At 46.7% G+C, this 27,503-nt stretch overlaps 1 protein-coding gene across 1 annotated transcript; it reads right to left on the minus strand.

Annotated features, from left to right (window-relative positions):
* Positions 1 to 12,074: 12,074 nt before the first annotated feature.
* Positions 12,075 to 27,176, minus strand: CDHR5 (cadherin related family member 5; the record flags this gene model as incomplete). The annotated part of the gene is made up of 14 exons (XM_084263220.1): positions 12,075 to 12,659; positions 13,482 to 13,630; positions 16,597 to 16,669; positions 17,577 to 17,693; positions 18,690 to 18,896; positions 19,649 to 19,746; positions 21,618 to 21,708; positions 22,067 to 22,243; positions 22,605 to 22,715; positions 24,933 to 25,025; positions 25,151 to 25,243; positions 25,342 to 25,392; positions 26,706 to 26,884; positions 27,098 to 27,176. 14 exons carry the CDS (start codon positions 27,174 to 27,176, stop codon positions 12,075 to 12,077), a joined length of 2,103 nt encoding a protein of 700 aa, XP_084119346.1.
* Between the last annotated feature and the right edge of the window lie 327 nt (positions 27,177 to 27,503).

Raw genomic sequence — 27,503 nt, forward strand, 5'->3', positions numbered from 1 at the left:
ATTGAGAGAGACGTAATCCCAACAGGCTGCAGTGATAGATTGCTATACAGCTTCCAGTGCCAGGGCAAGATTTTGCAGCAGGACACCAAATTCTTCTGCTCTCCCTTTATGTACGTAGCATAGGCACATGCTCAGGTTGCTGCAACCTCCTAAAATGGCTGAAGTGCTCTGTCCTAGTGAGACTGGGTGTGGAATATTGTGTCTGGTTCTGGGTCCTTCAGTTCAAGAGGGACAGAAAACTACTTGGAAGAGCCCAGCCCAGGGCCACAAAGATGCCTAAGGGAGCAGAACATCTTCCTTGTGAAGGCAGGCTGAGGGAGCTGGGTCTCCTTAGCCTGGAGGAAACTGAGGGGTGACCTCATCAGTGTCTGTAATTATGTAAAGGGTGAATGTCAGGAGGACAGAGCCAGCCTCTTCTCAGTGATGTCCAGTGATAGGAGAAGGGGCAATGAGTGCAAGCTGGAGCACAGAAGGTCCCATGTAAACATGAGGACAAACTTCTTCATTGTAAGGGTGGCAGAGAGACAGGCTGCCCAGAGAGACTGTGGAGTTTCCATCGCTGCAGACTTTCAAACCCGCCTGAATGCACTCCTTTCTGACCTAATCCAGGAGATACTGCTCTGGCAGCGGGGTTGGACTAGATTTTGTCTCGAGGTCCCTTCCAACCCCCAGGACATTCAGTGATTCAGCACCAGCTTGTGTTCCTGCAGGCTAAAATGAGTTTGGACTAGTTGTTTACCATTCTTGAAGCAAAAGTTGAGATCTAAATAAAATCTGCTATCTTCAGGGACTTAAATATACAGATGTCTTGCTCCCTTCTGCATTCTGTAGCAACAAAATGTGAAATATGAGACAACTCAAAAAAATATTGCTTTAGATGTGGACAAAAATTTCCCATGAGTTTAGCTGCCTGGAAAAGCGATCAATAACAAAAATGAAATGATTTCTCCTAAAGCAAATGGAGTATTTCACAAATAAAAAGGGACATTTTTCTTCCCAACTGACCTTAATAACTCTGAATGACCTGAGACTCTGAAGCCATCAGTGATAAAGCAAGTTGTGAAACTTTCATACTCACAGATGAAAAATAATCATCACCCTTCACTGTTTCGATACTCCGTAGCATTCAGATGATACCAATAAAAGGCATGAGTTCTCTTGTGAGCACACATACGCAGAATAAACTCAGAGGATAATCACAGCCTGATATTTGGGTTGGTTTGTTGTTGGGTTTTTTTGAGGAAAGATGCTTGTATTCAAGGCAAACCATGATCATGGCATTGGTGGGTGATTGTTTCTCCCCTACATGGGCAATAAATTCATATATATGGGGTATATATGGCTTTATATCCCCCTAATAAATCTGTTCTTTCTATACCTGAACAGTTAACATATTTATCCTACAATAAAATACATAATGTGTACATAAAGGTGTATAAGTCCAAGTATAACTTCGAATATAATATGGTCTCCTAAATTTTTGATCCATTGCATTAAGACTTATCAGGCAAGTGTTTGTATCAACTTGCACAAAACCAAGGTGCAAACCAGAACTGCATCTCTGTCGTTCCTTACAGTGATCTCTCTGTGCCTTATTTAAGGTAAATTAGATGCCATGTGCTATTGTAGGAGTGAATGGCTTGCATAGGAGTTGTTACAGCCCTGCTTCTGCTCTTGCGACAATAGAAGGGCTGAACTTTCAATGTCCAAGGTCCTGGCCATGAACAAGAACTCAGTGTAAGGACAAAAGCCCCTTTCTCTTTCTTTTTGGTCTCCCCCAAGAGCCTATGGAGGAACAGAGACAGGATAACACGCAATGTGATCTCTTGACCGTTCTGTTTCCACTGAGTATTTTAACATGACGCCTAGTAGCATTAATCCATCTTTATTAGTATTCTACCCACAAGGGACAATGCAGAGTGCTTCAGGAACATGGCACAATGCAGCAACTCAAGGACTCAAAAACAGAGCTGATGCTGCTGGGTGCAAAAGACATTACCGAAGGTTTAGCCTAAGACAGGTGCTTCACAGCATGCAGGAGCTAGAAAAACCCATTTAGAGCTGAGATCTTTGTGAGAGTGAAACTACTTTAACACATCTTTTGTTTGAGGTATGTTGTAGTTTTACGTGGCTGGGTTCTGGTGGAGAAAGGGAGCTGCAGGGGTGGCTGCTGCAAGAAGCAGCCAGAAGCTCTCTGCAGGCCTCACAGAGCAAACACCAGCCGGGCTCAAGGCTGGAGTCATTGTTGACCAAGGCCAAGCCCATCAGCAATGGTCACAGCACCTCTGGGAATCACAGGAGAAAAACCCACAAGCAGCTGCTTTGTGCCCCCCGAGAAGAGAGTGAGAAGATGGGAGGAGCTGTGCAGGCACCAAGGCCAGGAAAGGAGGGGAGGAGATGCCCCAGGTGCTGGAGAGAAAGATGCCTCTGGAGAAACTCATGGTGGAGTGGATGTCCACCCACAGCCCATGGAAAAGGTCGAGACCCCACCTGCAGCCCGTGGAGAGGCCCCACGCTGGAGCAGGTTTCCTGGGGGGAGCTTGTGACCCTGTGGGGGCCAGGCTGGAGCAGTCTGGGCCTGAGAGACTGAGAGACAATCTGTGATCTATGACTGCACCCATAGCAGTGACCCACGCTGGGGCAGCTGGGGAAGAGCTGAAGCCCAGTGGGAAAGGAGTCCTGTTGGACAAGTCCATGGAGGACTGTCTGCCCTGGGTGGGACCCAATGGTGCAGCAGGGGAAGGGGTAAGGAATGAATGCCCCCCCCCCCCCCCGCCCCACCCAGCTAAGAAGGAAACCAACTTGTGAGGAACTGACCGAAATCCCCATTTCCCCAGTCCCTGCCCCTCCCCATGCCACAATGCAGGGGAGGAAGGGACCAAAATCCTGACTAAAGTGCAATCTGCTAAGGGAGGGGTGGGAGGAGCTGCTTTAAGATCTGGTCACAGCTCTTATCACCCAACTCTGGTGCCACTGGGAGTGCAGGGCAGTGTCATAAATTAGAGAGTTTTCTGTCCTTTATTCCATGCTGAGTCTATTCTGCCCGTGACGCTGATTGCAGAATGATCTCTCCCTGACCTTATCTCCACTCCTGAGCCTCTCAATATCTATTTTCTGCCCTGTCCAGCTGAAAAGGGGAATGACAGAGCAGCTTTGGTGGGTGTCTAGCCTCCAACCAGGGTCAAACCACCACAAGGTGCCACAAGAACACTCCAAGACCTTCATCCCATGGAGCTTCAGAGAGAACTAACCCACCCTACAATAACCAGTTGCTTATCTTGGGAACAGACAGGTATCTAATGTATCTTCTTGAAGAAGAAAAGATAAGGAATGAAAGGAAATGAAAGCAGAGAGCAGCTCTCAGGGACAAGCTACAACACATGATGGTATAACTTGTTTAGACTGAATGCTAAATCCCTGTTGTTCTAAGATTATTACTTAAATCTCAATTTCAATCCTTCCACCTACATTTTTCTGCAGTACTCTATACGATGAGTGTTTCCACTGTTGTTGTAAGTAGAAACTTTCTCTCAGGATATTGTGGTCAGCAGGCGTTTATAAAACTCTGGAATTGTGTGGCGAATCACCTGCTGCTGAAGAGTGCCCTGAATAAGATTCCTGAGAAAGCGTATCCTTTTTGATAACTGGGGCTGGTTTTCATTCTATTCATGAATTCTGGCTCAGGTACAAAGCTGTGTATATGTGTCACAACATGACAAGCTAACAGAGATGAGAACAATAATCCTAAGATGAACCTAGTAATAAATGCTTAAATTTTATGGAAATCCTGGCTTTCCACAACAGCGACTGTCTTGGGCAACAGTCCTTGGAGTTTGAGTTGAAATTTTCTTCTTTTAGTCATACATCCAGACAATCTTTTTATCAGGTAGGATGGTAGTGGAGGAAATCTTGCGAAATCTCGAGTGCAAGTCAGTGAGTTTATGTGACTTTCTGACTTTATATTATAACCTTAGACTGTGTTGAGCCACGAACAAAAGAGGGCAAAGAGGCATTGGGAGGAGGCTTTAGGAGGGACACATCCTTCCCCTATGGAGAGAACAGGCAGTTTTGATAGAGGAATGCAGATTTCCCACCCCTAGAAAATCTTTGTGCTTGTTTTTGCTCTGCTTCAGCCTCTGCCTGTCCTGCTGTACACACCACTGGCTTTTGCATTGTTCCCTCTGTTAGGAGAGAAACATGCAACTGTAGTCACCGAAATACAGTTTCAATCTCAGTGTCACTGCTGGGTGACTGCTCTCCACGGGTCATTTCTGCAGCCTCTGTTTTTGTTACAGTTCCAAATCTGTTCCTTTAAATCTATTTGGTGGACTGATTTGTTGTTATTGATTGGATAAAATACGTATTTATGAAAAGTAAGGCCCATAATTTGCTTTAAGTCTGTGTGATGGAGTCGATCCCATTTCTTGAAGTTTCCATTTACTGGTCTGCTGAGGTCAGTTCTGCTTTTAGTAACCAACTAATGAAAAAATAAATCATACAAACCAGAATAAAATAAATTGGCTTTTTTAAAAGAAAAACTAATCCCTTTTGTACCTAAAGACACTGTATATCCAAGGCAAAACAGGTTAAACCAGGTCTTCTGTAGTTGACTATCATTTGGAAGTTGTCCTTTGAGATCAAGAATAATTTTCTCTGAGTTATGTGATTGAAGAGATCAGGGTTTATTACTGACTCAGATAAATGCTGGAGAGTGCTGCTCTCCTACATGCGAAGTGGGTAGGCCTCCAGTTATCTTTCAGCCCATCAAAACTAACCCAACCCAAGAGGTGTCCCCTGCACTCATTAGCCACCCACCAAAGGCATTTTTCTCTTGGAGGCACAAAAGTCAAGAGGCTGCACTTGCTCTCAGCAATGCCAGCGAAGACTTGATGACATCCAGGAGGTTATTCAGCTCTAAGTGGGGACAGAGTTTGGGCTACCAGAAATGAATTTTTGGACACATCAGAAATTTTGGGGTTGCACCTGTTACTTCCTAAAGATAAAATGTCTGTATTTTACTTGATCTTTCCAATTCCCTGCATGCATCTGCTGATTTCAATTCAGCTTTACAGTTTTCCCTGGCAGCTAAGAAGCGATGCTGCTTCTTTTCTCTGTAGAGCTCAACAATGAAAATGAAATGGCTGTATCTTAGGTGTGTGTTTCTGCAGAAGAGGGTGGTCAGAAACCTCGTGAGCATCCTCTCCCTTGGCAGCCATGTCATCTCTGCAATGCATCTCAGCCTCCCTTCAGCTTCCATCTGAAATCTCAAATCCAGATCTACTACAGTCACACTGAAACTGCTATTTTTACCCACTGCAGGTTTGTTGACAACTGTGCATCTCTTTTCCTACCCTGTTAAGCCAGGGTTATATGAACAGTGGATGAAATTCCTTAGAATTTTGCCCTGCACGGCCATGAACCTCAGATTGTAGAGTGTTATCCAAGCTGTTGCAGGGAAAAGGAGTCAGACTAATTTCTCATCTTACATGGCAACATTGTTTTATAAAGCTCTCAGACCTGGCATTGCATTAGAGTATATTTCAAGTTTGACAGAAATGTAGAGAATCCAGGTTCTGGACTTAAAGCTTCTTTTCATAATGCAAACTGCCTGACAGTTTGCCACTCCTGCTTCTGTGGCATTCAGCTGGTATCAACTGGCATTCATGAGACGATGCTTTGAACCTATGGAGAAAACCCCCAGTGAAAGGATTAGAGTTTGGGGTTCTTTTTTGGTTTAGTTTTCCCTAAACCAAAACTGAAGTCCTAGTCCTGTGTAATTTGTACCTCACTGGTTTGCCGCTACGAGACAGGCTGGATGCTTGCATCACTACAACAATCAGATGAAATAATCTGAATAAAGGCAGTCACCTGCAAAGCCCATGTCAAAGACCAGATTTGGCTTTTTATAGATCTGCATTACAGATATTAACCAAATATTAGTCTAAGTTGGTGCAGAAATAAAAATCAGGGCTTGCTTGTGGATGGGGTGAAAAAGTTTTCTTAAATCTTCCTGCGGAGTTAAACTTTCAGAAGCATCTTTGGAGTTCAAGGACGAGCTTTTAAATGTACTTGGATGCTTTTCTACCATCAAACCCCACTTCAACTTAAGCACTTACATGCTTTTCAGTCCTGCACAGAAAAGGGTCCAGGTAAAAACCAGTGCCTGAAACTTTATGCCTGTCTCAGCAAAATCCTGGTGCTCCCAGTAATACTCACATCAGATCCTAGGATATTTATTTTAGAGCTTACTGAAACCTTTATTGTTCCTTTGCTTTATCAGAAGTCTTTTGGCTGAGCCAAACAATTTCATTCCAACATTTCTATCACTTAGTATAGTTTTTCTTTCTTGTACAAATGTTTATAGACAAATGTGATTGTTACACAATAATGCAAAAAGCTGATCGACCTTCCCAGCCTAAAAAGACAAATCTTGCCTTTGACCCACTACCCAGGAGAGGTATTTCCTGGAGGAAACATGCAGAAAATATCCAACTCCTCCCTAGGTGAAATCTGAAATCTCACTCAAAAGTACAAGAACAACCAAGAGAAGCATGGTGGACAATGTCAGTAATATCCTTTCTCTGTGTGTCAAATTAGCACCACGGGATTTGAACAATGCTGGACTGGGAAGGGAACATGAGATCCCTCTGTGTAGGTATCTCTGCTTCATGTGCCAGCATCCCAGCTACTGGGTGTGCCAGACTGATACTCCTATCACTGACTGATGGGACCCTTTGAAGGGTGAGAGCAACTTCAGCCACTGTGTGGGGAAAAGGAGGTTTTCTTTTGCCTTCTTACCAGAAGCATACACTCTATCGTTGGTAAGGCCATGATCTTTTGCAGGAGACCTGGAAAGGTGAAGTATAGGGTCTGAAAACCCTCACAGTGTGCCATGGCCCCCACATCCATCCAGGCTGCTGGTATCCAGGAAAAGGCAGGAGAGGAGGACACTGATCCTGACACACAGGTAGTCGCACACAGTGCAATCCGTGATCTGGTCCTCAGAGGAGTCCTGCTCACTGCTGGTGGTGTCCCTGCTCAGGAAAGCCAGGTGAGAGAGCCTGGAAGGGCTCCATATGTGGGAACAAGGCTCTAGTCCCCTGCCTGCACTCTAAAGAAACAGCAGGGACTCCCGGGATCTCATGGAAGGGATAGTACAACAGAAACCACATGGCAGGGTTTGGGGATGGCTCTCAAGCTGAGCATGGCACTGATGGCTCACAGTTTAGGTGCATGGAAATAGGGGTCTTTGGACATTGCTACAACAGATAGAATCAAAGCAAAGTGTTCCAAAAAAGTCTTTAGAGTTCCAAGTTTGGAAGCAGGATGTGGGGTCAGGGGCATGGTGGGGAGGATCAGCATCATAAACAATGGGTTAAGAATATTTTCCCTGGTTTCTCCTGCCTATCCAGACAAAGGCAAAGGAAGACAGCCCCCAGCCTCCCTCAGTCCCGCTCTCTCAGCACCATCCTAGCCCTGGCAACCCTAGCACCAAGACCTCAAAAATGGCCTAAAGAGGACCAGCAGCACACTTCCCCCTCCCCATCACACCCAGCAAGATCTTCTGACATGGCACATCCATGAAGTCATGGCACCGAATCTCTGCACCCTTGCTCCGAGGCTGCAGCCAGCCCCGTGATTCATACACTCGCTGTACAAGCCGTAATTAGGCTCTGCAAATACATGCTGCCTTCGCATGGGGCTGTCATTCCAAGCGAGAGGAGGCTGACAGGACACCCCAACTCACCACAAGGCTTCAAAGAAAGGGTTAACATTGACAGAAGCATCTTCTCTTTCTGCTTTCCCATCAGCGCCGCGTGGAATTGCGGGCAGGCTCCTTCACTGTCCATGCGATGGCACTAGTTGAACACTCTTCATCCCTTCTGCAAGCTGAGGTTTAACTTTTCCCTAACAAGCTCAAACTTCTGGGTACTTCCAGTATGAATTTTGTGGGATAAAAGAACAAGAACGGAGAAGCTTGTTGGGGTAAGAGACCGAGCAGTGGGGGCTGTGGAGGAACGAGCTGCCAGGAAGGATTCCCTGGCAGGCTTGGTGACAGGATTCCAATTGCATGCCAGCAGTGGGAAGCCAGAGCACCAGCTGCCACTGAGTTGCAAATGGAGGGTGCCTGGATTCAAAGAGCATGCCAACACAAAGGGCCAAAAGCATGAGGAGCACACCAGGGAGGGGAAGGTGACGCACCAGCCTATGAGCACAGCTTGCAAATCGAGGGAGCTCATCAATCCATGTGCCAACTCAAGTGCCCAGAAACCCAAACAGCAGAGGGAAGACGGGCTAACAGCAGTGTGCCACGGACAGGAATACATCAGACGGGGCACAGTGATGAGGGAAATGGAGCAGCTACGCTACCTCTGCCAACACGAACTGCTGTCTGCTGGAAACCGTGCAGTCATCGGTCACAGCTATCAAAAAACAGCCTTCTGGACCAGCAGAAAGGGATTTTTCCTTTCTCCAGGTCTGTAGAAAGAACAGCTAGAGGATAGAATACAGTCTGCAAAGGTAAAAGTGAAAGCTGTGCCTCCAGTAGTGCCAGGACTAGCAAAACACTGCAGGAAACAAGGGGGAATCAGCAGCTGCTTGTTGAAGGACACTGCTGGGAAGATAGCTTGGAGTACTGGCATGGGGAGTGGGAGGGAGATGTTCCATGTTCCCCAGGCACATTCAATGAGGGGAATTTCTTCAGACGACCTGCTGCCTCCCATAGCAGCCACTCCACTGAGGTTTGTTGCTAAAACTGGGGGGAAATTGGACAGACATTTACAGGTGCCCAGAGCTGCTATTCCAACCATCCACATAGGTGGCAAAGCATCTTCCCTGCCTGGACTTAACAGACCTGGATTCAGCCAGCTCAGAAATTGCTGCTTTTGCTGTACCATGCTTGTACCTTTGGAGACTATATTTCTGGTCCATGGAAATATGGGATCAGCAGTTCTCTTTCCCAGTGTGAGGCAATCACTTTTCAGGTCATTATGCCTTCAAATAATTGAGACCTCCTTATTAATGCCCTGACGCAGGAACAACCCATCACAATCCCTGGACAGAGCTGTGGGTAACAATGACCAGGCTCTGATAAACACTGGCCCCAGTTGCAGAAAACTGCACCAAAGGGTCCAGTGAACATCCAGCTGCTCCTTCTCTCAAAACTCCTCTGTCCTTTCCAGCCTCTTCCCAAGCCCACATGGGCTCAGAAAGCAGGGTGCTGTGGCTGTTCCCTTTACGCATCTGATGGCAAGCGCTCACCGCTGTGTTTCTGCAACATCTGGTCCTTAGTTCAGCTTCCAGGTTTGCTGTCACAGAGATCATCCATCTCTTGCTCCAAGCTGGGTTACAATGCTGCACTGCCAAAACGGTCCCTAATCAACAGGGCACTTAGCACCCTTGAGCCATAGGAGATCACAGAAAGTTAGGAGTTGGATGGACCTTGAAAGATTATCTAGTCCAACCCCTCTGCTAGAGCAGGATCACCCAGACTAAATCCCACAGGGACACTTCCATGCAGGTTTGAAAGTCTCCAGAGAAGGAGACTCCACAACCTCTCTGGGCAGCCTTTCCCAGTGCTCCATGACCTTCACAGTGAGAAAGTTCCTTCTTATTCACATGGAACCTCCTGTGCTCCAGCTTGTACCCGTTGCCCCTTGTCCTATTGCTGACAACTACTGAGAAGAGCCTGGCTCCATCCTCCTGACCCTCACACTTTAATGCTGATTCTGGGCTCACAGCAGCCCAGTGCCACATTTTTGGGTCTTTAGCTAGAGGCGAAGAAAGTAAATACCTGGCAGAGGGTGAGAGTAGAAGCACTTCAGCTCCACACACCCATCAGCAATCCTCCTGGGAGCAGCATCAGCATGCAGGGTGGGCTAGGCTCCACCCTCACCCTTGCTAGTGGCTGAAGGTCTTGGGCAGCAATTAGAAGCTACTGAAGAATTCTCAAGAGTCCTACAGTGTCATGGTTTAACCTGGCAGGCAGCTAAAACAGCCACACATCTATTTGCTCACTCCCCTGCCTGTGATGGGATGGGGGAAAGAGTTGGGAAGGCAAAAGAAATGCATAACAGGGACTGGAGAAAACAAATGCTCTCTCTCCCTATGCCCTCCTCCTTCCCCATCTTTACATGCTGAGCAGATGCCATATGGTGTGGGAAATCCACAGTTCAGTGGGGTCCCAGCCATGTCCCCCCAACTCCTTCTGCAGCCCCAGCTACTGGCTGGCTCAGTGTGAGCACTGTGCAGCAAGAAGAGAGATATCTTTGTATTATCCACGCTGCTTTCAGCACAAAGCTGAAGCGCGTCCCCATACCAGCTACAGTGAAGATTATGACCTCCAGCCCAGCCCGAACCAGCACACATGGGGAATGTTTACATGGCAAACAGCACACACTCCCCCCCCCTCCCTTATCACACAAACCACACTTGATATTTCAGGGCAACTCACTTTATTGCGGTAGGGAGAAAAGCTTTCCGCCTCTCACTCTCCAACTGGTGCTCTCAGAACTGAGCACCAGTGAAACCAGGACTGGATGACATACAGAAATAAAGCATGGAGCAGGAGGATAAAACTGTTGGGCTCCAGTGCACACGCAGATCCCAGCAGCCACACTACGCTTCCTCTCTCTTGTTTATCAGGAGCGGTGGCAGCAATGTGGAGGAAAAGGCAGGATCATTTACTGAGTTTGCTTCACTGGCAGGAGATTTATCTTGCTGCAGTCCCATGTTAAGCTGAGAAAGTGACCCAAGGTCCTGCATCCCTGTCTGGATGCTGTTGATGGGGAGTGAACCACACAAAGGCCCACGCCTGCCCTGTAGCCAGCCCTAAAATGAGAAGAACCAGCAGCAGAACAAGTGTTGTACAGTGAGATCGGAAGATGCAAATGCACACAGGTGTGTTCTCAGCTAGGGAAATCAGCCTGGATTTTAGTTGCCAAGGGAGAGCAAGGGCAGGCAGGGGTTAGGAAGAGGTTGGCTGACAGGAGATATAAACTCAGACCAGAGCGTTACGCCCTTTGCTCCCCACGCTGCCTGGAAGCGGTGTGCCGCTTGGATGAATTGGGCCTTTATGGCAGGGCCATAAAACTGAGGACAATATTGCTGAGAGACGAGGTAGGAGGGCCCCGACACGCTGTGATGTGTCACCCAATGAAGTGCATCCAGAGCTCATCAGGCATTCCAGCTCAAGCCTGGACACGTAAGCCAAGCAGAGCGGAGCTAGGTGGCATTTTATCAGCAAAAGAGCCTGCTGGGCTCCTCACGAATGGAGAAAGGTGGTTTGCAAAGGACTTGGCTTAGAGGCAGCGCTGACCACCTTCAGCAGCAGTGATAAACAGGACACCCTAAGCCCTGTTGGGTGCAGGAAAGGACATGCTGACTCCATATTCAGCACCCCTGGAATGATACCCATGGCTGTCTGAAGTCCAGAGTGCTGGAGATACCCTTGGCATAGTTGTAGGGAGCTGCTGACAGGAGGTCATTTTGCTGACAGGTAGGAGACAGGCACCTAGAGAAGTCCTATGCAATTAGTGAGTTTATGACATAGAGGAATTGATGACAAAGTCCTTCAGTGAAGAACATGTGATGAGTTCTTGCTTGAAGTGAAAGGAAAAGGCAGCTCCTGGGCACGTAAATGCCTGGCTGCTGGCAGGATGAGGACCACAGTGGCATCTTACTCACTGAGAGGAGATGAACACTGGGCTGCATAACTGAATTGCTACAGCAAGCTGGGCTAACTACTTCCAAGGCAGCTCGTTACAGCACTGCTGTACCTGGAGCCAGTTTGGGAAAAATAATGTAAGAGACCCTAAGGGGACAGGCAGGAAGGGGAGAGAGATGGGACATATGTCCCCCCGACCCAAAATCCTAAGTGATATCTCAAGGTCTCACTAGAAGTTTTAATTAGCTGTAATCGCTTCTAGCTTTAATCTTGGCATTCAAACAGGCAACTTTGTCCTCCTACATTCCAGTCCCTCCCCACCCCCCTTCCCCCAAACAGAAAGATGGGCTTCATGTCAGCAAAATGGCTGAGATCCCACTCTTTGTGGGAGAGCACTCGCCTGTTTTTGTTACACAGTGCTGTTGTCTTCTGCCACCGTGTCAAGCATCTTGACTACCACTTCTGCAGCAGGGAGCGATGGGCTCTCTGAGGCAAAGGACACTCCCAACCCTCTGTGGTGATCATCCTTGTCATGATCTTCTTCCTCCTCTTCCTCCTCCTCCACCTTCTTCAGATCTTGGTCACTGTCGTCATCATCATCTGCTGCATTGTCCTCGATCACTTTAACCCTCTCTCCAGCATCTGGATCCACATCAGTCTCAAACCACACAGCTTTGTAGCCATCATCTGCCACATGCCTGTCTGTCTTGAGGATAGACTTCACTTCTTTCTCATGCTCAGCCTTTTCTTCTGCTTCTGTTTCATTTTCTTTCTCTTCCTGGTCAAAGGTGATGGTAGAAGCTATAGCGGTCCTTGGGATGATATCAGCTTCTGCATTGGAAAGGGGTAAGGAAACTTCTGGCTGCTCTGGCACACATGTCATCAACTGGACATTGCCATTTTCTGTCAGCTGATGCTGCTTGATGCTCACATCTGGGTGTTTGTCTTGCTTGTAAGATTGGTTATGGTAACCCGTAGAGATCTCCTTGAAGAACTACAGGAGGAGAGACACCTTGTAATCATGGTGAAAGGGAGAGAAACAGTGGGGGGCAAAGGGGTGACTGATGCAACCAAGCACCTGCTCAGGAAAGCTTCGCTTGGTTTGTGGTTAGACCTGGGAAGGTCCACCTCCTTAGAACAGCTATTTTCCAAAATCTACTTCTGGATTTTTCCAGATAAGCACGGGCATGTTTTCCAGGAGGGTTGAGCACCAGTAATGCTTACTGATCTGTGCCCACCCACCTGAGGCACTGCTCTGGAGTGGGACATACCTCACCTAGGGTGAAGGGCTGGTGTTCACCTGTGTTACGTGCTCTGGACTCGTGTCACTGTCAGTGGAGCTGAGGCTCCTGCCATCCCCACTAAAGGTACAGACCAATGTCTGGTCAGGTAAATTACACCCTAAACTTCAAAGTACCCAGACTGGCAGGGGCTCCAGAGCCAAAGCAGCAGCTCAGGCTGTCCAAGGCCAGGCTTTAGGAGCAGCTACAAAGGGATATTTTTCTCCATTGACTGTAGAGAGAGGATGAGCAGTTCTTTACACCACAGGCATGTTTTTCAGAGATTACCCATGATGTGTCTTGTGTTCGTCCTAGATTTTGTACTCCATGGAGCTGTGGTCATCTCCTTGCCAAGCCTGGTGACAGTCTACCAGACAGCTCCAGCCTCAGGGCAGAAAAGAGCAGCAAACACCACCAAGAAGATACTGCAAACGCTGTCTCAGGAGTGATCCATCACCTTTGCATAGTATTCAGACAGCCCACCCATACTTTAAAACCTCTTAGCTGAGAAGTTCAGGTACAGACAAGGCACTTACCTTTTTCCTTATCAGGTATTTGACAGGTTTTCCATACCATTTATATATCATCACTCCAAGGAAGATTAAGGCAATTAACAGTAGTGCTGCTAACGTGCCACCCAAGATAGCCATGTCCGTAACAGTGTATATCTTATCAGAGGCTACAACTACAAGAAAAACAAACCGGTGTTACAAACCCTAGAAACAGCAGAGAGGATTTTTGGTTTTTTTTTACCCAATACTTCATGGTGGGAGAAGATCTATCCAGTTTTTGACAAGCAAGTAGCATCCTGTGCTGCAGAGTGTGACAGTGATGTATTTAACACCACAGAGGGCTGTTTGTTTGCTGTACTAAAAGCAGAGGATGGTTTTGTTTCAATGTTTTCATTTGTTGGGGTTTTTTTAGGTGACCACTTACAGAATATAATCGCCAATAAGTTATGTGAAGTGGAAGTAACATCCCTTTACAGCAAAAGGACTTTTGCCCCACGATTTAGCTAAGTTAATATATACGTGACTGCACCAGGTAAGCAGATGAAGTAAAGCTTGGTAGATCTCTTGCTCTCCCACTTCACCCCTTTGCACCATCATGCAGAAGTGAGGTATGTTTATACCTCAGCATGTGGAAACACAAAGCTCCAATTAATCTGGAACTATTACTGGACTAGCAACTCTGATACCGATGAGTACATTAAAAAAAAAAAAAAAAAGAAAGAAAGAAGAAAGCATAATAAGAAATAAGAAAAGCACTAGAAGGTCCCTGGGATGAGAAACCCTTTGCAGCAATATACACTCAGGAGCAGCTTGTGCCTTCAGCCACCCTTCAGTGCAAATGTATTTGTATGGAGATCAACAGCAGAGTGCAAAGACAGTAGCTCCCTCAGGGTTAAAAAACTTTGCCTGGTGTTCCCAGTAAGATTCTTTAAGTTTTCCAGTGTTATAGTGTAAATTAGCCTCTTTAAAGTTTAATTATTAATGAACCACAGTTTTGTTCTCCTCCTGACCTGTTTATGACTGGTTATGGACTTTGAGTATTCCCTCCACATTGGATTGCACCCTCAGTTTATCATTAATACATAGTGAGGGTTTAAGATGTCAGTGGATTCTTGCTTCTTAATCATGTTTCCTGAGGAGCCACAACCCACAGAGCCAATGTGAAACTCCACCACCCTTATCTCCTCCCATGCTGTACACAAAGCTAGCTCAGCTTGGTGGAATGACTCACCTCGAGGTCCTTGTGAGCTGGCTCCGGCGTCTCGGAAACCAAAGGCCAATGTGCAGTTACCACTTCTCAGAAGGACGGTATATTAAAACCAATGTTCCCCCCCGGATATTGGAATTCCAGTAAACCACTCCCCAACCATTGTGTGCACATTCTTTAACATTGCCTCTTGAATGGAGGGTTAAATATCCTACAGATTGTCATTTGCCTGGCCAGCCTAAGGTCTGCTTTGACCATTCCTGGGTGCTGACTACAGTACAGAATAAAATATGATTCCTTTTATAGGCTCTCAGCCATGCAGTCTAAATTCAATCTGCTTTTTATTTTCAGAGTCAGCAGCATCATTATTCTGTGGGGTTTAAAGGAGTTGGACTTAACGATCGTAGATCATAGATCAGATCATAGGATTGTAGGGGTTGGAAGGGACCTTGAGAGATCATCGGGTCCAACCCCATGGCCAAGGCAGGCTCCCTAGGATATATCACTCAGATAGGTGTCCAGACGGGGCTTGAATATCTCCAGTGAAGGAGACTCCACCACCTCCCTGGGCAGCCTGTCCCAGGGCTCTGTCACCCTCACTGGGAAAAAGTTTTTCCGCATGTTGGTGCAGAACTTCCTGTGCTCCAACTTGCAGCTATTGCCCCTTGTCCTGCCTCCACAGACCACTGAAAAGGGGCTGGCTGATTCCCCCTGCATCGCCTGCTTAAGATAATTATAGACTTTAATTAGGTCCCCCCTTAGTCTTCTCTTCTCAAGGCTGAACAGTCCCAACTTACTCAGTCTTTCCTCATAGGGGAGAGGAAGGGCTTCAGGCCCTTAATCATCTTTGTAGCCCTTCTTTGGACTCTCTCCAGGAGACCCCTGTCTTTTTTATACCAAGGAGCCCAGAACTGGACACAATAAGCCCAGAACTGGACACAATAAATCCTTATGGGTTCCTTCCAACTCAGTATATTCTATGATTAAATCACAAGGGCAACATTTAAAAGTTGGGTAGAAGTGTTGGCACATGTGTTTTAGAATGTTTGCAGCTCTAGATTTCTGCCGAGCTGGACTCTGCCTTAGGTTTTGGTAGCTTTTATGCTGCTTCTATTTAGTCAGCGGTTTTAGTTGTGACATGACACTGCCTTTAAGGACTCCAAATTTACACCCAGGAGCCAAATTTTCTCCTTTTTTTTTTTCCTCCAGAAATCCCCACAACCATCATGGTTCAGAGGGTGAAGTAATGGACAAGTCTGGGAACTTCAATCAGATACCACCATACAGAAATCAACATAGTCTGGGCATTATCTGCCTAACCTGATGCAAAAACGTGTGGCATTGGTTCGTAAGAAGCGTCATAAACTTCAAATCTAACTGGTTTGTAAGATTGATTTAAGGGCCATTTCTAAGAGATATGGAAGTGTAAGGTCTTTTTACATCAGTAAAGCCAAATATAGCCTCAATTCTCTCAGTAAGACCTTAAAATCTTGAGTATAAGAACTTATCCTGAGTAGAAAACGCCTCAGCTCATGAGGAAGCCTGGCATTGTTGGGGTGTGCTCAGCATAAGACAGGAGATGATGTTGCAGTTTTCTCTATTTTTGGCTAAAAAGGAGCAATGGTGTACCAAGCCATCAGGCCAACCCTTCTTCACCAGGGTAAGATGTCCTGAGTTATTTCTGATCCACAAAACAGCAGGAAGCAACCCTGAGAAGTCTCAGGAGGCTGTCTGAGGCATGTGGCGACCACATGTTATTTTGGTGTTCTCTCTCTTATAGCCACCATAAAACCTCCTGTAGGTATAGGGTTGGCCTCAGCCACAGTCCAGAGACTTCAGCAGGTGACCAGTCATTCCAAGTTTGCCCACAGAAGTGGAAAAGATTCCACAGTCATCTCCCCAAAGTAGAAAACAAAGAAACAACCAACCTACCTGGGGCAGGGACGACATCCACCTTGATTATAGTGCTCGCCTCCTGCATGCTCACTGTATCTCTTCCAACAGCCTATATGAACGTGGGAGAGAGATGGCTTAGGGACTTCCGAGACCTCCAGCTCTCTCTCAGGGTATGTTTTGGGCCCTTTGTGGACAAAGTACCTTGTCTGTACCCTCACCACACCCTCACAATATCCCAGTATTGTAGCTGGACAATCTGGTCACAGAGGAAGAAGAACTCTGAAGAGTCCCTGTCCTGGGCCAGAACCAGGTGCATGGTTTGTGTACAGCTTTGCAGGACACCGCTGTAGGTAGCGTAGGGCAGAAAGCAGCACATGTCAGCACCTCTCTCTGCCCTGCCTACCTAGCTAAAACACTGCTATAGTCAGGCTGGGTCCAGTACATCCCAGGGGATGGCATGGTGCTTGGCAAGTCTAGGGAATCCAGTTGTCACTGGCAGGCAGATGGGTAAAACTAACCTCTCTTAGAAACTAAAGTTATTAACTGTTTTCTGTGACCTGAGCAAAAAGAGTACTGGATTTACCGAAGGATTTCCAAGTTTGGGGCTATGGCCTTTAGAACAGGGGTATACACCAGCAATCATACCCTACCCCTACCTACACATCAAACTCCTGCCCGCTCACTCACCCTTTTTTTTCGTTAATCGGAATCAGAACGTGGGAGAGGGGATCCTTAATCTCCCCAGTTGACTTTTTGCTTCTCTCCAATGATATTTTCCACAGGATTGGAGAAACAGTTTTACAACTGGCACCAGATATAGCCTGTATCCCACAGAGTGAATTGGCTGTCACTTCATCTCCTTACACCCCTGTACATTTATGATGCAAATGGCTGGGGCAAGGACTGGCCTTTCATTATGTCCCTCACATAATGGAATCCCACCCTTGGTGCTTCTCTACTAGAGACTACCCCTTCCCTCCACAACCCTGGCAAGATAATGAAGAAAATTGCCCTACCTCAATGACAAAAGTTTCCAGTGATTGTAGCACCACATTCGTCAGGATGAGTCCATCTTTGGTTGCAGTGAAATCAGTGCTGTTTTTTATGTAGTACTCAATGTTTGGGTTGACTTTCTGAAAAAGAAAAGTGAACAATTAAACCACCCCATTGTGCTTTGCTGCATCATTGTAACACCCCATTGGCAGGAGTTATCAAATATACCTGAAGAATCAGCAGGTTTATAGTGCAATAAATAAGCCTGGACTGAGCAGGGGAGAAAGCCTGAGCTCCACTGCATTGACCCTGTGGCTCAGAGCTCAAGAATGTTGCCGCCAAAAAAAAACCCCAAGCCTCACACAGCTCACGTTGGCATCTTATTATTTGCCCAAGCAAAACACTCCTATGCAAGCAACCTTGTAAACTGGGTCACTTCTGCTTTTAATACAGTGCCAAAGGGTGGCTAAGTGGAGAATAAAGTTCTGAGGTCTACACATTTTCTTCCTTTGTGCCTGGGTTGTTATACCTCTACTATCTCCCCAGTCCTGTAATGGAAGGCTTCAATAAAACTAGCCCTATTGCCTTTATTTAATAGGGCAGAATAGGAATGGCTGGGCAGTAACTGTCCCAGTAAGCTGTTCAAGATGGTCTCTCTCAAAATGAGCCCTCACAGAGGGAAGGATAACAATTTCCAGCCCAGCACTGCAGGTCCTTTCTAGTCCATTGTCTTTGGACTGGCTCCTCTTCCCAGGCCAGCCCACAAATCACTTTCCTTGACCTGGAGAGAGAGGACCTCTGTCTGGGATTCTGCTGCCCCAAACTCTTCACCCAGCCCTAATCCACTATTTGCTAACCCTGGGCTTTACTCAGCATGCAGTTTTGCGGTGGATCAGCTCACCTACGTAGATTTGGATGGGACTGGCTTTTGGAAGAGAGGAGTCCATCAGCTTCTCCACATTACATCATGCTATAAGTGTTTCTGATCTACAAGGAATTTCCAGGGAAATAGAATTTGGAACACTATAGGGGAAAAAACATGTTTGGCTCTCCCCACCTCTCCTTCCTTGTGTTTTCTGATCCTACTTTAAGCCTGAAGCAGTAAGAAAGGATGCAGTGCATTTTCAGTTCCTTACGTTAGGGAAGTCGACATCCAGTGCTGTTATCATCAGGGGGGTTGAAGAATCACCAGCTTGGAAGACAAAGCTTTTTGGGGCCAGACCAGCATATGTTGTCCCATTGTAGATCTTGTTCTCGAAGTATGGTGGATTATGACTTTTATTGATGACCTTAATCTCTACAGTGACTATGGAGTATTTCTGTATGTTGTTGACCTGGGTGGCCTGAAGAGAAAGAGAGATGCTAGCCTTTCCTATTAGTGATGAGACATTAAAGATCAGCCTTGATCATTGCAACCTGTGGGGTTCTTCCCATCATTTTCAGTGAGCTTTGAGCAAGGCCTGTCAAAGGTGTCCTTACAGTTTGGAATCCTTGTGTTTTAGCTTGCTTCTGATTTTGGCCCTCTACACAGTTTTGGTCTAGTCCCAAAGTCCAAATATGACACTCCATAAGGGCCACATCTGGACAAATGGCCATGCTCCAGTACAAAGCAGAGCCCACTTGTCTTCATAAGGGTTTGGTCCAGTTCAGGTACTGCCTGAGAGTCCACATCTTCCTGGGTATGTGTGTGCAGAGAGTGCTTTTCCACTCCCTCCTTTCCTCCTGAGCTGTAGCCAAAAGAGGACTTTGTATTTAGGACTGAGTTACATTAACTACTGTAACACAAGCTCCAGTCATGCCTAAAGAAAGCCTCCCAGTTATGCTCCTCCATACATTCAACACAGCAGGATGTCCCCATTCAGTTAATTTGCTTTGATGTCGCAGCCTACACTTAAGGGAAAATGCTACAACTTCTGCAAGAGCTTTGCACCTGAGTTGGTGCAAGGCCCAGGTGAGATACTTGACCCTCCCAACAGAAGGAGTGTAACTGAGTTAGCTTTCATTGCTTGCGCAGTCAACTCCTGTGACGTCAAGACTGCTGCTTCCTATACCACCAGCTGTCCAGGATTGTGGTCTGCAGCGCCATCAGCCTTACCATGACTTGCAATAGGAACGAGTCTGGAGAAGTTACTGCTTTCTTCATTGTTAGATTCCCTGTGTCTGCATTCACTGAGAATACTTCATCTGTATTCCCTAAAGAAAATGGAAAGATGACCATTCAATCATCAGATACCTTCATAAAGTGATCTGGAGCACTCAGACTCGCTTTATTCACATCTTTGTGACAATAGCACAAGGGCACAACACTGTCGTCCTTGCCTGCCTAGCTGCTCCAAGGGCTGGGAGCCCTGGCCAAAGAACAGTAGGGTGGGGATTCGCCTCAAATAGCTCTAGGCATCTAAAGGGAAGGCTTCTCTACCTGACCTCATTACCTGTATTGTGAAGGGAAAATGGCATCTTGGTGCAGGATTTATCTGGCTTACTGTGAACGTTGGCTAGATGTGTTCTGCTCTGGAAATGCTTCTTTCATTTCTTTTTTTTTTCCTTTTTGCTGACAACAAACAGAGCCAAGACTGTATCCAGCTGTATCCTGGGGTGCATCAAACACAGTATGGCCAGTCCATCTAGGAGGGAATTGTCCCACTCTACACTGTACTGGGGCAGCCTCACCTTGAGTACTGGGTGCAGTTTTGGGAACCACAGGACAAGAGGGACACAAAAGTATTGAAGAGTGTCCAGAGGAGAGCAGCGAGGATGGGGAAGGGTCTGGAGGGGAAGGCTCATGAGGAGAGGCTGAAGTCACCTGGTTTGTTCAACATGGAGAAAAGGAGGCTGAGGGCACACCTCGTGGAGGTCTGTGGCTTCCTGATGAGGGGGAGCATAAAGGGCAGGTGCCAGGAGAGGTTTAGGCTTGGTGTCAGGAAGAGGTTCTGTACTGAGAGGGGAGGTCGGGTGCTGGCACAAGCTCCCCAGGGAAGGGGTCACAGCCCTGAGCTGGGCTGAGGGCAAGAAGCACCTGGACAATGCCCTCAGTCCCATGCTCTGACTTGGCTGGGCCTGTGTGGAGCCAGGAATTGGACTGATGATTCCTACAGGTTCCTTCCAGCTCAGGAGATTCTGTGATTCTAGACACAGAAAACTCATTGCATTGACATAGGGGGTAGAAATCTGCTTCCAATATCTCTAACCTATATTTGAATTATTAGATCACCTGTGTTGGATATATGTTAAAATATAAGCAAAATTGTTAGTGCTCTCTCAGAGACGCTGTGGGCTGTACTTAGACAAGGACCCCCCAGCCTGGGTGTTTCCCTGTTGACTGTGGGGTAGGTCAGCCACACTACATCCAAAGCACCAGTGGAATTTAAGATCCATTAATGTATTTCTTATCAGGAGGATATTCACTGATGTGGTGCCATGTGGCATAAGTAGATGGAGACAAAGGAATGATCACTCCACCTTCCCAATATGACCTACCTTTGCCTTGATACTTATTCAAACCCCTACTAATGTTAAAAAAAAAAAAAAAAAAAAAAAAAATCCTTTGAATGAAATAAGTGTCCCAGGCACAAATGGGCAATCAGTTGGCTGTATTCAAGTAATCTTTTTGAAACTGAGACTAAACCAGGGCAGATTAGACAGTGGCAATGTGCAGAGGAATAAAAACAGTTTCCATTCACTGCCAAGAATTATGCTGATGATGTGGGAATTGTAGGTTCAGCTCAAAGACTGAATGAAAGTGGTGTGACCAGACTGGCAAAACCAAGTCTAAAAGCTTCAAGATGAAACAAGTCTCATGTCCCCCCAGAAAGCTAAACAAAGTCTTCTTTCATGGGGATTGGTTTGGGGACTGTAAATCTCTTTTTCCTCCTCTCTGTACAGTCTGTTTCTTCTACTTAATCCACAATGTTCTGTGGATCGTTAGGTGTCTGTGGCAAAAAGAGAGGGACAAGTCCCCAGGCTCTCGATTCCCAAGGGTCATGGAGGGCATCTCCTCTTAGCAGGGAATAATTTAGGGGACACACGAGCAGCACAATTTAGGGAAGGTGATGACATCTACTTACCACCAACAATACTGTACACAATCTTTTCATTTAGAGTGTAGTCAGGATCAATGGCATAGATAGGCCCTGGCTGTAGGATGAGTGGTTCCATCTGCAATAAAAAGACGAAGCATTACATACCCCAGCTCAGCTCCAAATTTGCCACGTTCTCCTATCCCAGCATAGCTCCAGTGGGTTCCTCTGGGCAGAATGTCATTTATTGCTGGGAAAGGCTGAGAGACAGCCTAGAGTAAAGGGTTTTCTAGCTCTCGCCTCTCTAGTGCTGCTTGGGGTACGTGAACCTCCATTTTACAGGGTGATGAAGGCTCCCCATCATGCTGAAACATCTGCATTTATGATTGGAGGTCAGCACAAGCTCATGGAAATTATTAGGCACTACGCACTGGGAATAGCCTCTGGATGTTGTTTGAGAAGAGCATCAAGGATAGTGTTTGATCATGTCTACTTACCGACACCTCGGAGATGTTGACCCTCCCGGTGTAGGGGCTGCTGATGCAAATGCTGTTTTCATTATTAATGTAGTTACAGGGTTGGAACCAGGGTGATTTGGTGTCAGCTTGTTCAATATGTATGTTTATTGTTGCCGTAGCTGTGTTGGTTTTGTCAGAGCTGCCCACAGGCTTGTCCTGCAACCAAAGGAGATGCATACTTGTGAGATGTGGGGTTTATTGCCAAAAGAACCACCCATCTGCAAAAGCCAGTGGTTCAGGGTCTTCTACCTATTGCAATTCTGTTCTATCTAAGGCTTAGTAATTTATGTGAGATTCACTAAGCAGTGAATTACCTCACTCTGCTGATAAAGGTGGACTGAGCACAAGACTGGGTACAGTTGATGTGTAATTATGGAGGAAGGAAAGCTTCTCCAGATTAACCACCCCTAATATCTACCCTCCCTCCTGCCACCCCAGAAACCTCCTGCTAACACTTACCCTTCAGTTATGAGGGACTGAGGCAAACACTGCATTTTGTTCCTCCTGAAGGACTTACCCTTGCATACAAGAGCAACGTCATCGATTTAAACTTCTCATAGTCCAGTGTCTTTTGCAAATAAATTTCTGGGTTATTAACTCCTTTTATGGCAAAATAACCATCTGTGTCCTGGGGAGGGAAAGGAGAAACCCTTCTAGCAGAGTCAATCACAGACATGTTAAATACTGCTCATCACTGTGTTTGTCATCATAGTATCATAGAATGGCACGGGTTAGAAGGGACCCCAAGGACCATAGAGCTCCAACACCCCTGCCACAGGCAGGACCACCAACCTCCAGGCCTGTATTTACACAAGGTTGCCCAGGGCCCTTTCCAATCTGGCCTTGAGCACTGCCAGGGACAGGGCATCCACCACCTCTCTGGGCAGCCTGTTCCAGCATCTCACCACTCTCTCTGTAAAGAACTTCCCTCTAGTACCTAGTCTAAACCTTCCTTCCTTTAGTTTTATTCCATCCCCCTTGTCCTGCCATTGTCTACCCTTTTAAAAAGTTGAATCCTCTCCTGTTTGTCTGCTCCCTTCAGGAACGGGAAGGCTGCAGTGAGGCCCCCCCGCAGTCTTCTCTTCTCCAGGCTGAACAAGCCCAGCTCCCCCAGCCTCTCCTCATAGGGGAGGTGCTCCAGCCCTCTAATCATCTTCATGGCCTCCTCTGAACCCTCTCCAGCAGTTCTACATCTTTCTTGTATTGCAGGCACAGGACTCCATCTGAGGCCTCCTGAGGGCAGAGCAGAGAGGGACAATCCCCTCCCTGTCCCTCCTGGCCACCCCTCTGCTGATAGAGCCCAGGATACCACTGGCCTTCCGAGCTGCGAGAGCACACTGCTGGCTCATGTTGAGTTTCTCATCTACCAGAATCCCCAAGTCCTTCTCAGCAGGGCTACTCTCAAGGAGCTCTTCTCCCAATCTGTATCTATGTCTGGGATTCTTCTGGTCCAAGTGCAACACCTGACACTTCGCAGCGTTGAACCTCATTAGGTTCACCCAGTCCCACCTTTCCAGCCTGTCAAGATCCGTCTGGATGGCTTCCTTTCCTTCTGTTGTGTCAACCACACCACTCAGCTTGGTGTCATCTGCAAACTTGCTGAGGGTGCACTCAAGTCCATCATCTATGTCATTGATAAAGATGTTAAAGAGCACTGGTCCCCATCAGAATTTTAATCCTGGAGACTTGGTGGGGGGGCAGCAGGAGAATGCCAAATCTATTTAATCTTGCACACTCACTTTTCAAAAAGGTTTGCTCATGTTGCTCCAAGTTTTCTTCTCCAAGATCCCCTGCTTTGCTTGCCTGCCTGCTCAGCAGGTACCAGAGGAAATATTTTACTTCATTAATTTCCTACATTCAGCAGGTTGCCAACAATTCTTGATTTTGGGTCTATGACCACCGAGCAATCTCACATCCACATACAAAACAGATTGAAGACAGCTCAGCCTCTGAGAGCCAGCAAGATCACTTGTCTTAGCCCCACACAGCTCAACTTTGGAAGCAACTGTAAAGCCAAATTGAAATAACATGTTGCATTTCACTCCATAACCTTCTGCACTTGCTTTTGTCTCTCCTTTAATCTTATGTCTTGACTAGAATTCCTCCAGACTTCTAAACCCCTCTGGATTAACACCAACACAAGTCTGGTCCCAGAGCTGACATCCAAAAGCCTGTGGTTTCTCTTCACAGCCCTTTAAAATCCCCAAGGTTATGGAGGTTATGCTTTTTAAAACATGTAAGTACAGATTTGTTTTTTCCTCTTATTTTTTCAAGTTCCCAGCAGACCCTTGAACTCTAGGCTGGCATCAGTTTACCTGGGCATACAATTTGTTTCCCACATTACCAAGCAAATCCCTTAGGAGCAAGTAAACTAAAGCCCTAAACTGGGACTGTGGCAAAGCAGAGTCTGCCTTTGGCTTTGCCAAAACAATCTTTGGTGGGTGATGTTTGTCTCCACACTGCATGAATACTGTTGGCAAACAGGACAACAAGTCCTTTCTCCATCCCGATTCAGCACAATTCCAAACTCAGGTACAAAGGTCTCTCCCAATGGGTTTACAGACCAGCCCAACATGATTTACGTGGATCATACAGCTCAGAATATCCCAGATGAAAGTTTAATCTACACGTACAGGGTAATAAAAAAAAAAAAAAGCAGTAAAAGAATTCAATACGTGCAATGTTGATTGCCCTGTTCTAACCAGACCAATGTTTGCTTGTTGCAAAGGAGGTTCTTCTTCCAGAAGCTGTCAGAGAACTAAATGCAACACAGTGGCCTTAGCCCCAAAGCAAGTGCTTTCATGGATTAAACACAAAGACCGTTTTCCCCCAAACTCACCGGTACGACTGTTGTGAGTTCATAAAATATGACGTCCAGGTCACCATCAGTAGCACTTAAATCTTCCCGGGCTATGATGGTTGCATTCACTTTTGTATCCTGAAACAGAGTTGCTGGGGTTATTCTCTCTGTGAAATGGGTTGGAGACTTCTCCTTGCTGGTCCTTCCTTGGTCCCACAGCCCTGGGTGACCCAGCTCCCTACTCACCTCCGTAAAACACTTACCTCAGGAACAATTTCGGTGCGATTTGTTTCCTTAAACACTGGTGTGTTATCATTCTCATTGACAATCTCCACCATGATTTGTAAAAAATCGGTCTACAGAAAGGGCAAAGTGAGAGAATCAAAGACCAGAGGGAGGTCCATGCAGCCCCCCAGACCTTGGAACGGGACCGACCCTCCGGATGAGCACTCACCTGCCCAGCGTCATTACTACATTTCAGGGACACCAGTAGCAAGTTGTCTACCTGCATGCAAAAAGAAAACCCCAGGCATTGTAAAAAAACAAGTACTAACTCTTTCTGAAGTAAGTGAGGAAACTGCTGAACCAGAGATGCTGCTGGGCTTTAGCTTGTTTTCAGGGGAAACTAACTTTGCCTTTCTTTTCTTTACATCCATCAGTCAGCGCAGGGATGTTGTTTACAATGGAGTCAAAGCAGACTGACCTTCTGGCTTCTCTCCCTCTGGGTCCTGTAATACACTGGCAGTCAACTGGCTGTTTTCTCACACTAGGTGAATTTGGGTAGATTTCTTTTGAAATTGAGTGCCACAGAAGCATACCGTGCAGCAAGCACAGTGCTGTCTGATGGGCATTAATTCTGTTCTCTTCCTCTCTCCAATAAACATAGGGTGTCGCGGTAAGGGAAAGGCAGCTTAAGGATGTTTGTGGAGGCATACAAAGTGCTCCAGGGAGGTAAAATAATTGAGCAGCAACCTAATCAAGTACACTGACCTTTTATCCTGCCTTTACGCTTCACAGATTCACAGAGCTGTAGGGGTTGGAAGGGACTCGAGTCCAACCCCCCTGCCAAAGCAGGTCCCTAGGACAGGTCACACAGGTCGGCGTCCAGATGGGGCTTGAATATCTCCAGAGAAGGAGACTCCACACCCTCTGGACAGCCTGTTCCAGTGCTCCATCATCCTTACTGGGAAGAAGTTCTTCCACATATTGGTGCAAAACCTCCTGTGCTCCAGCTTGAGGCCATCGCCCTTTGTCCTGTCCCCACAGTCCACTGAGAAGAGGCTGGCCATTTCTCGTGTCCCACACTTCAGATATTGATAACCATTGATCAGATCCCCTCTCAGGCTTCTTTTCTCAAGGCTGAACAGCCCCAGCTCACTCAGCCTTTCCTTGCAGGGGAGATGCTCCAGGTCATTAATCATCTTCATAGCCCTCTGCTGGGCTCTCTCACACAAGATCTCATTGCTCAGAGCTGTGCTTTCTACAGGTAAACAGGGACCATTTCACATGAGTCCCAGAGAGCACTGAACTCTACCACTGTCACCTCTTTGGTTTTAAAACTTCTCTGTGCTTTCACTCACACTGATGCATTGGGGGAAACTATCCAACCCCTCCCTCCCTATACTCTGCTGGTGGAAGGACCAACCTCCCGAGCAGCAAACTCAAACCCAACTGGAATAGGTCTGTTTTTCAGTGTTGTTTTGTAGATCCTTTAGAAAGAGATTCTGAAGCCCAGTAAGTTCAAGACCCCAGGTTGGTAGTCCTTGCCATCCCAGCATTATCGGTCTCATCCACACAGCCTGCCAGCTGAAGGCTTACCTCATAGTCCACCACTTCTTTCATCTGCAACACGAGCCCGTCTAGAATGAAAAATCTGCCATCAGGGAAAGTGGGATCAATCTCTGCAGTGAAGCCTATTTCCACATGGACAGTGGTCACCACATAGCCAATGGGGTTATTTTCAGGAACTGATAGTCTGTTATTATCAACAGAACATCCTGGAAAAACACAAACAAGACACAAATTTGTCCAGGGATTCACACAGTGACAGAGCTGGGTGAGACACGAATCTTTTCTGGATGCCATCAGGGAGGTCATTGAGCAAAGCTCTTCTCAGAGTTAAGAGCATCAACGTCTCCCACCTATAACAGTGCAACCCACTGCCGTGGGGGCCATTCCTCTGTGGTCACAGACCTCTTACAAGAGCTTACCTTGTTGCTGTGCCGAAACCTGCATTACAAAGAGCAGCAGAAAGAGCACAGGTGCAAGGAGCCGGTGAGAAACAGCCATGGTGAGCTGCCAGTTGCCAAAATATTCCCTGTTTCTGAGTGAGCTGATCCTCTTCTCTCCCCGTTTATCCCAGTGCCGTCCTCTGCGCTCACTGCTTCATGAAGGCAAAAGACCTTGATTGGCTGGAGTGGACTGCCACAGTTCAACCTTTGCCTCTTTACCTCATTGGATGACTTATTGAAAGATATTTACCGGTCACGGAACATGATAATGCATAAACTCCTGTTTCTGCTTTGCTCCTTGGTCTTTCCTATCCTCAGCTCTCTGCAGCAACAAGGACATGTTTGAAGCATTTGGGAATTCAGAGCCAAGCCCCCCAAGATGATA

This window comes from Gallinula chloropus, assembly GCF_964237585.1.
Source record: "Gallinula chloropus genome assembly, chromosome: 4".
NCBI classification, from domain to species: Eukaryota; Metazoa; Chordata; class Aves; order Gruiformes; family Rallidae; genus Gallinula; species Gallinula chloropus.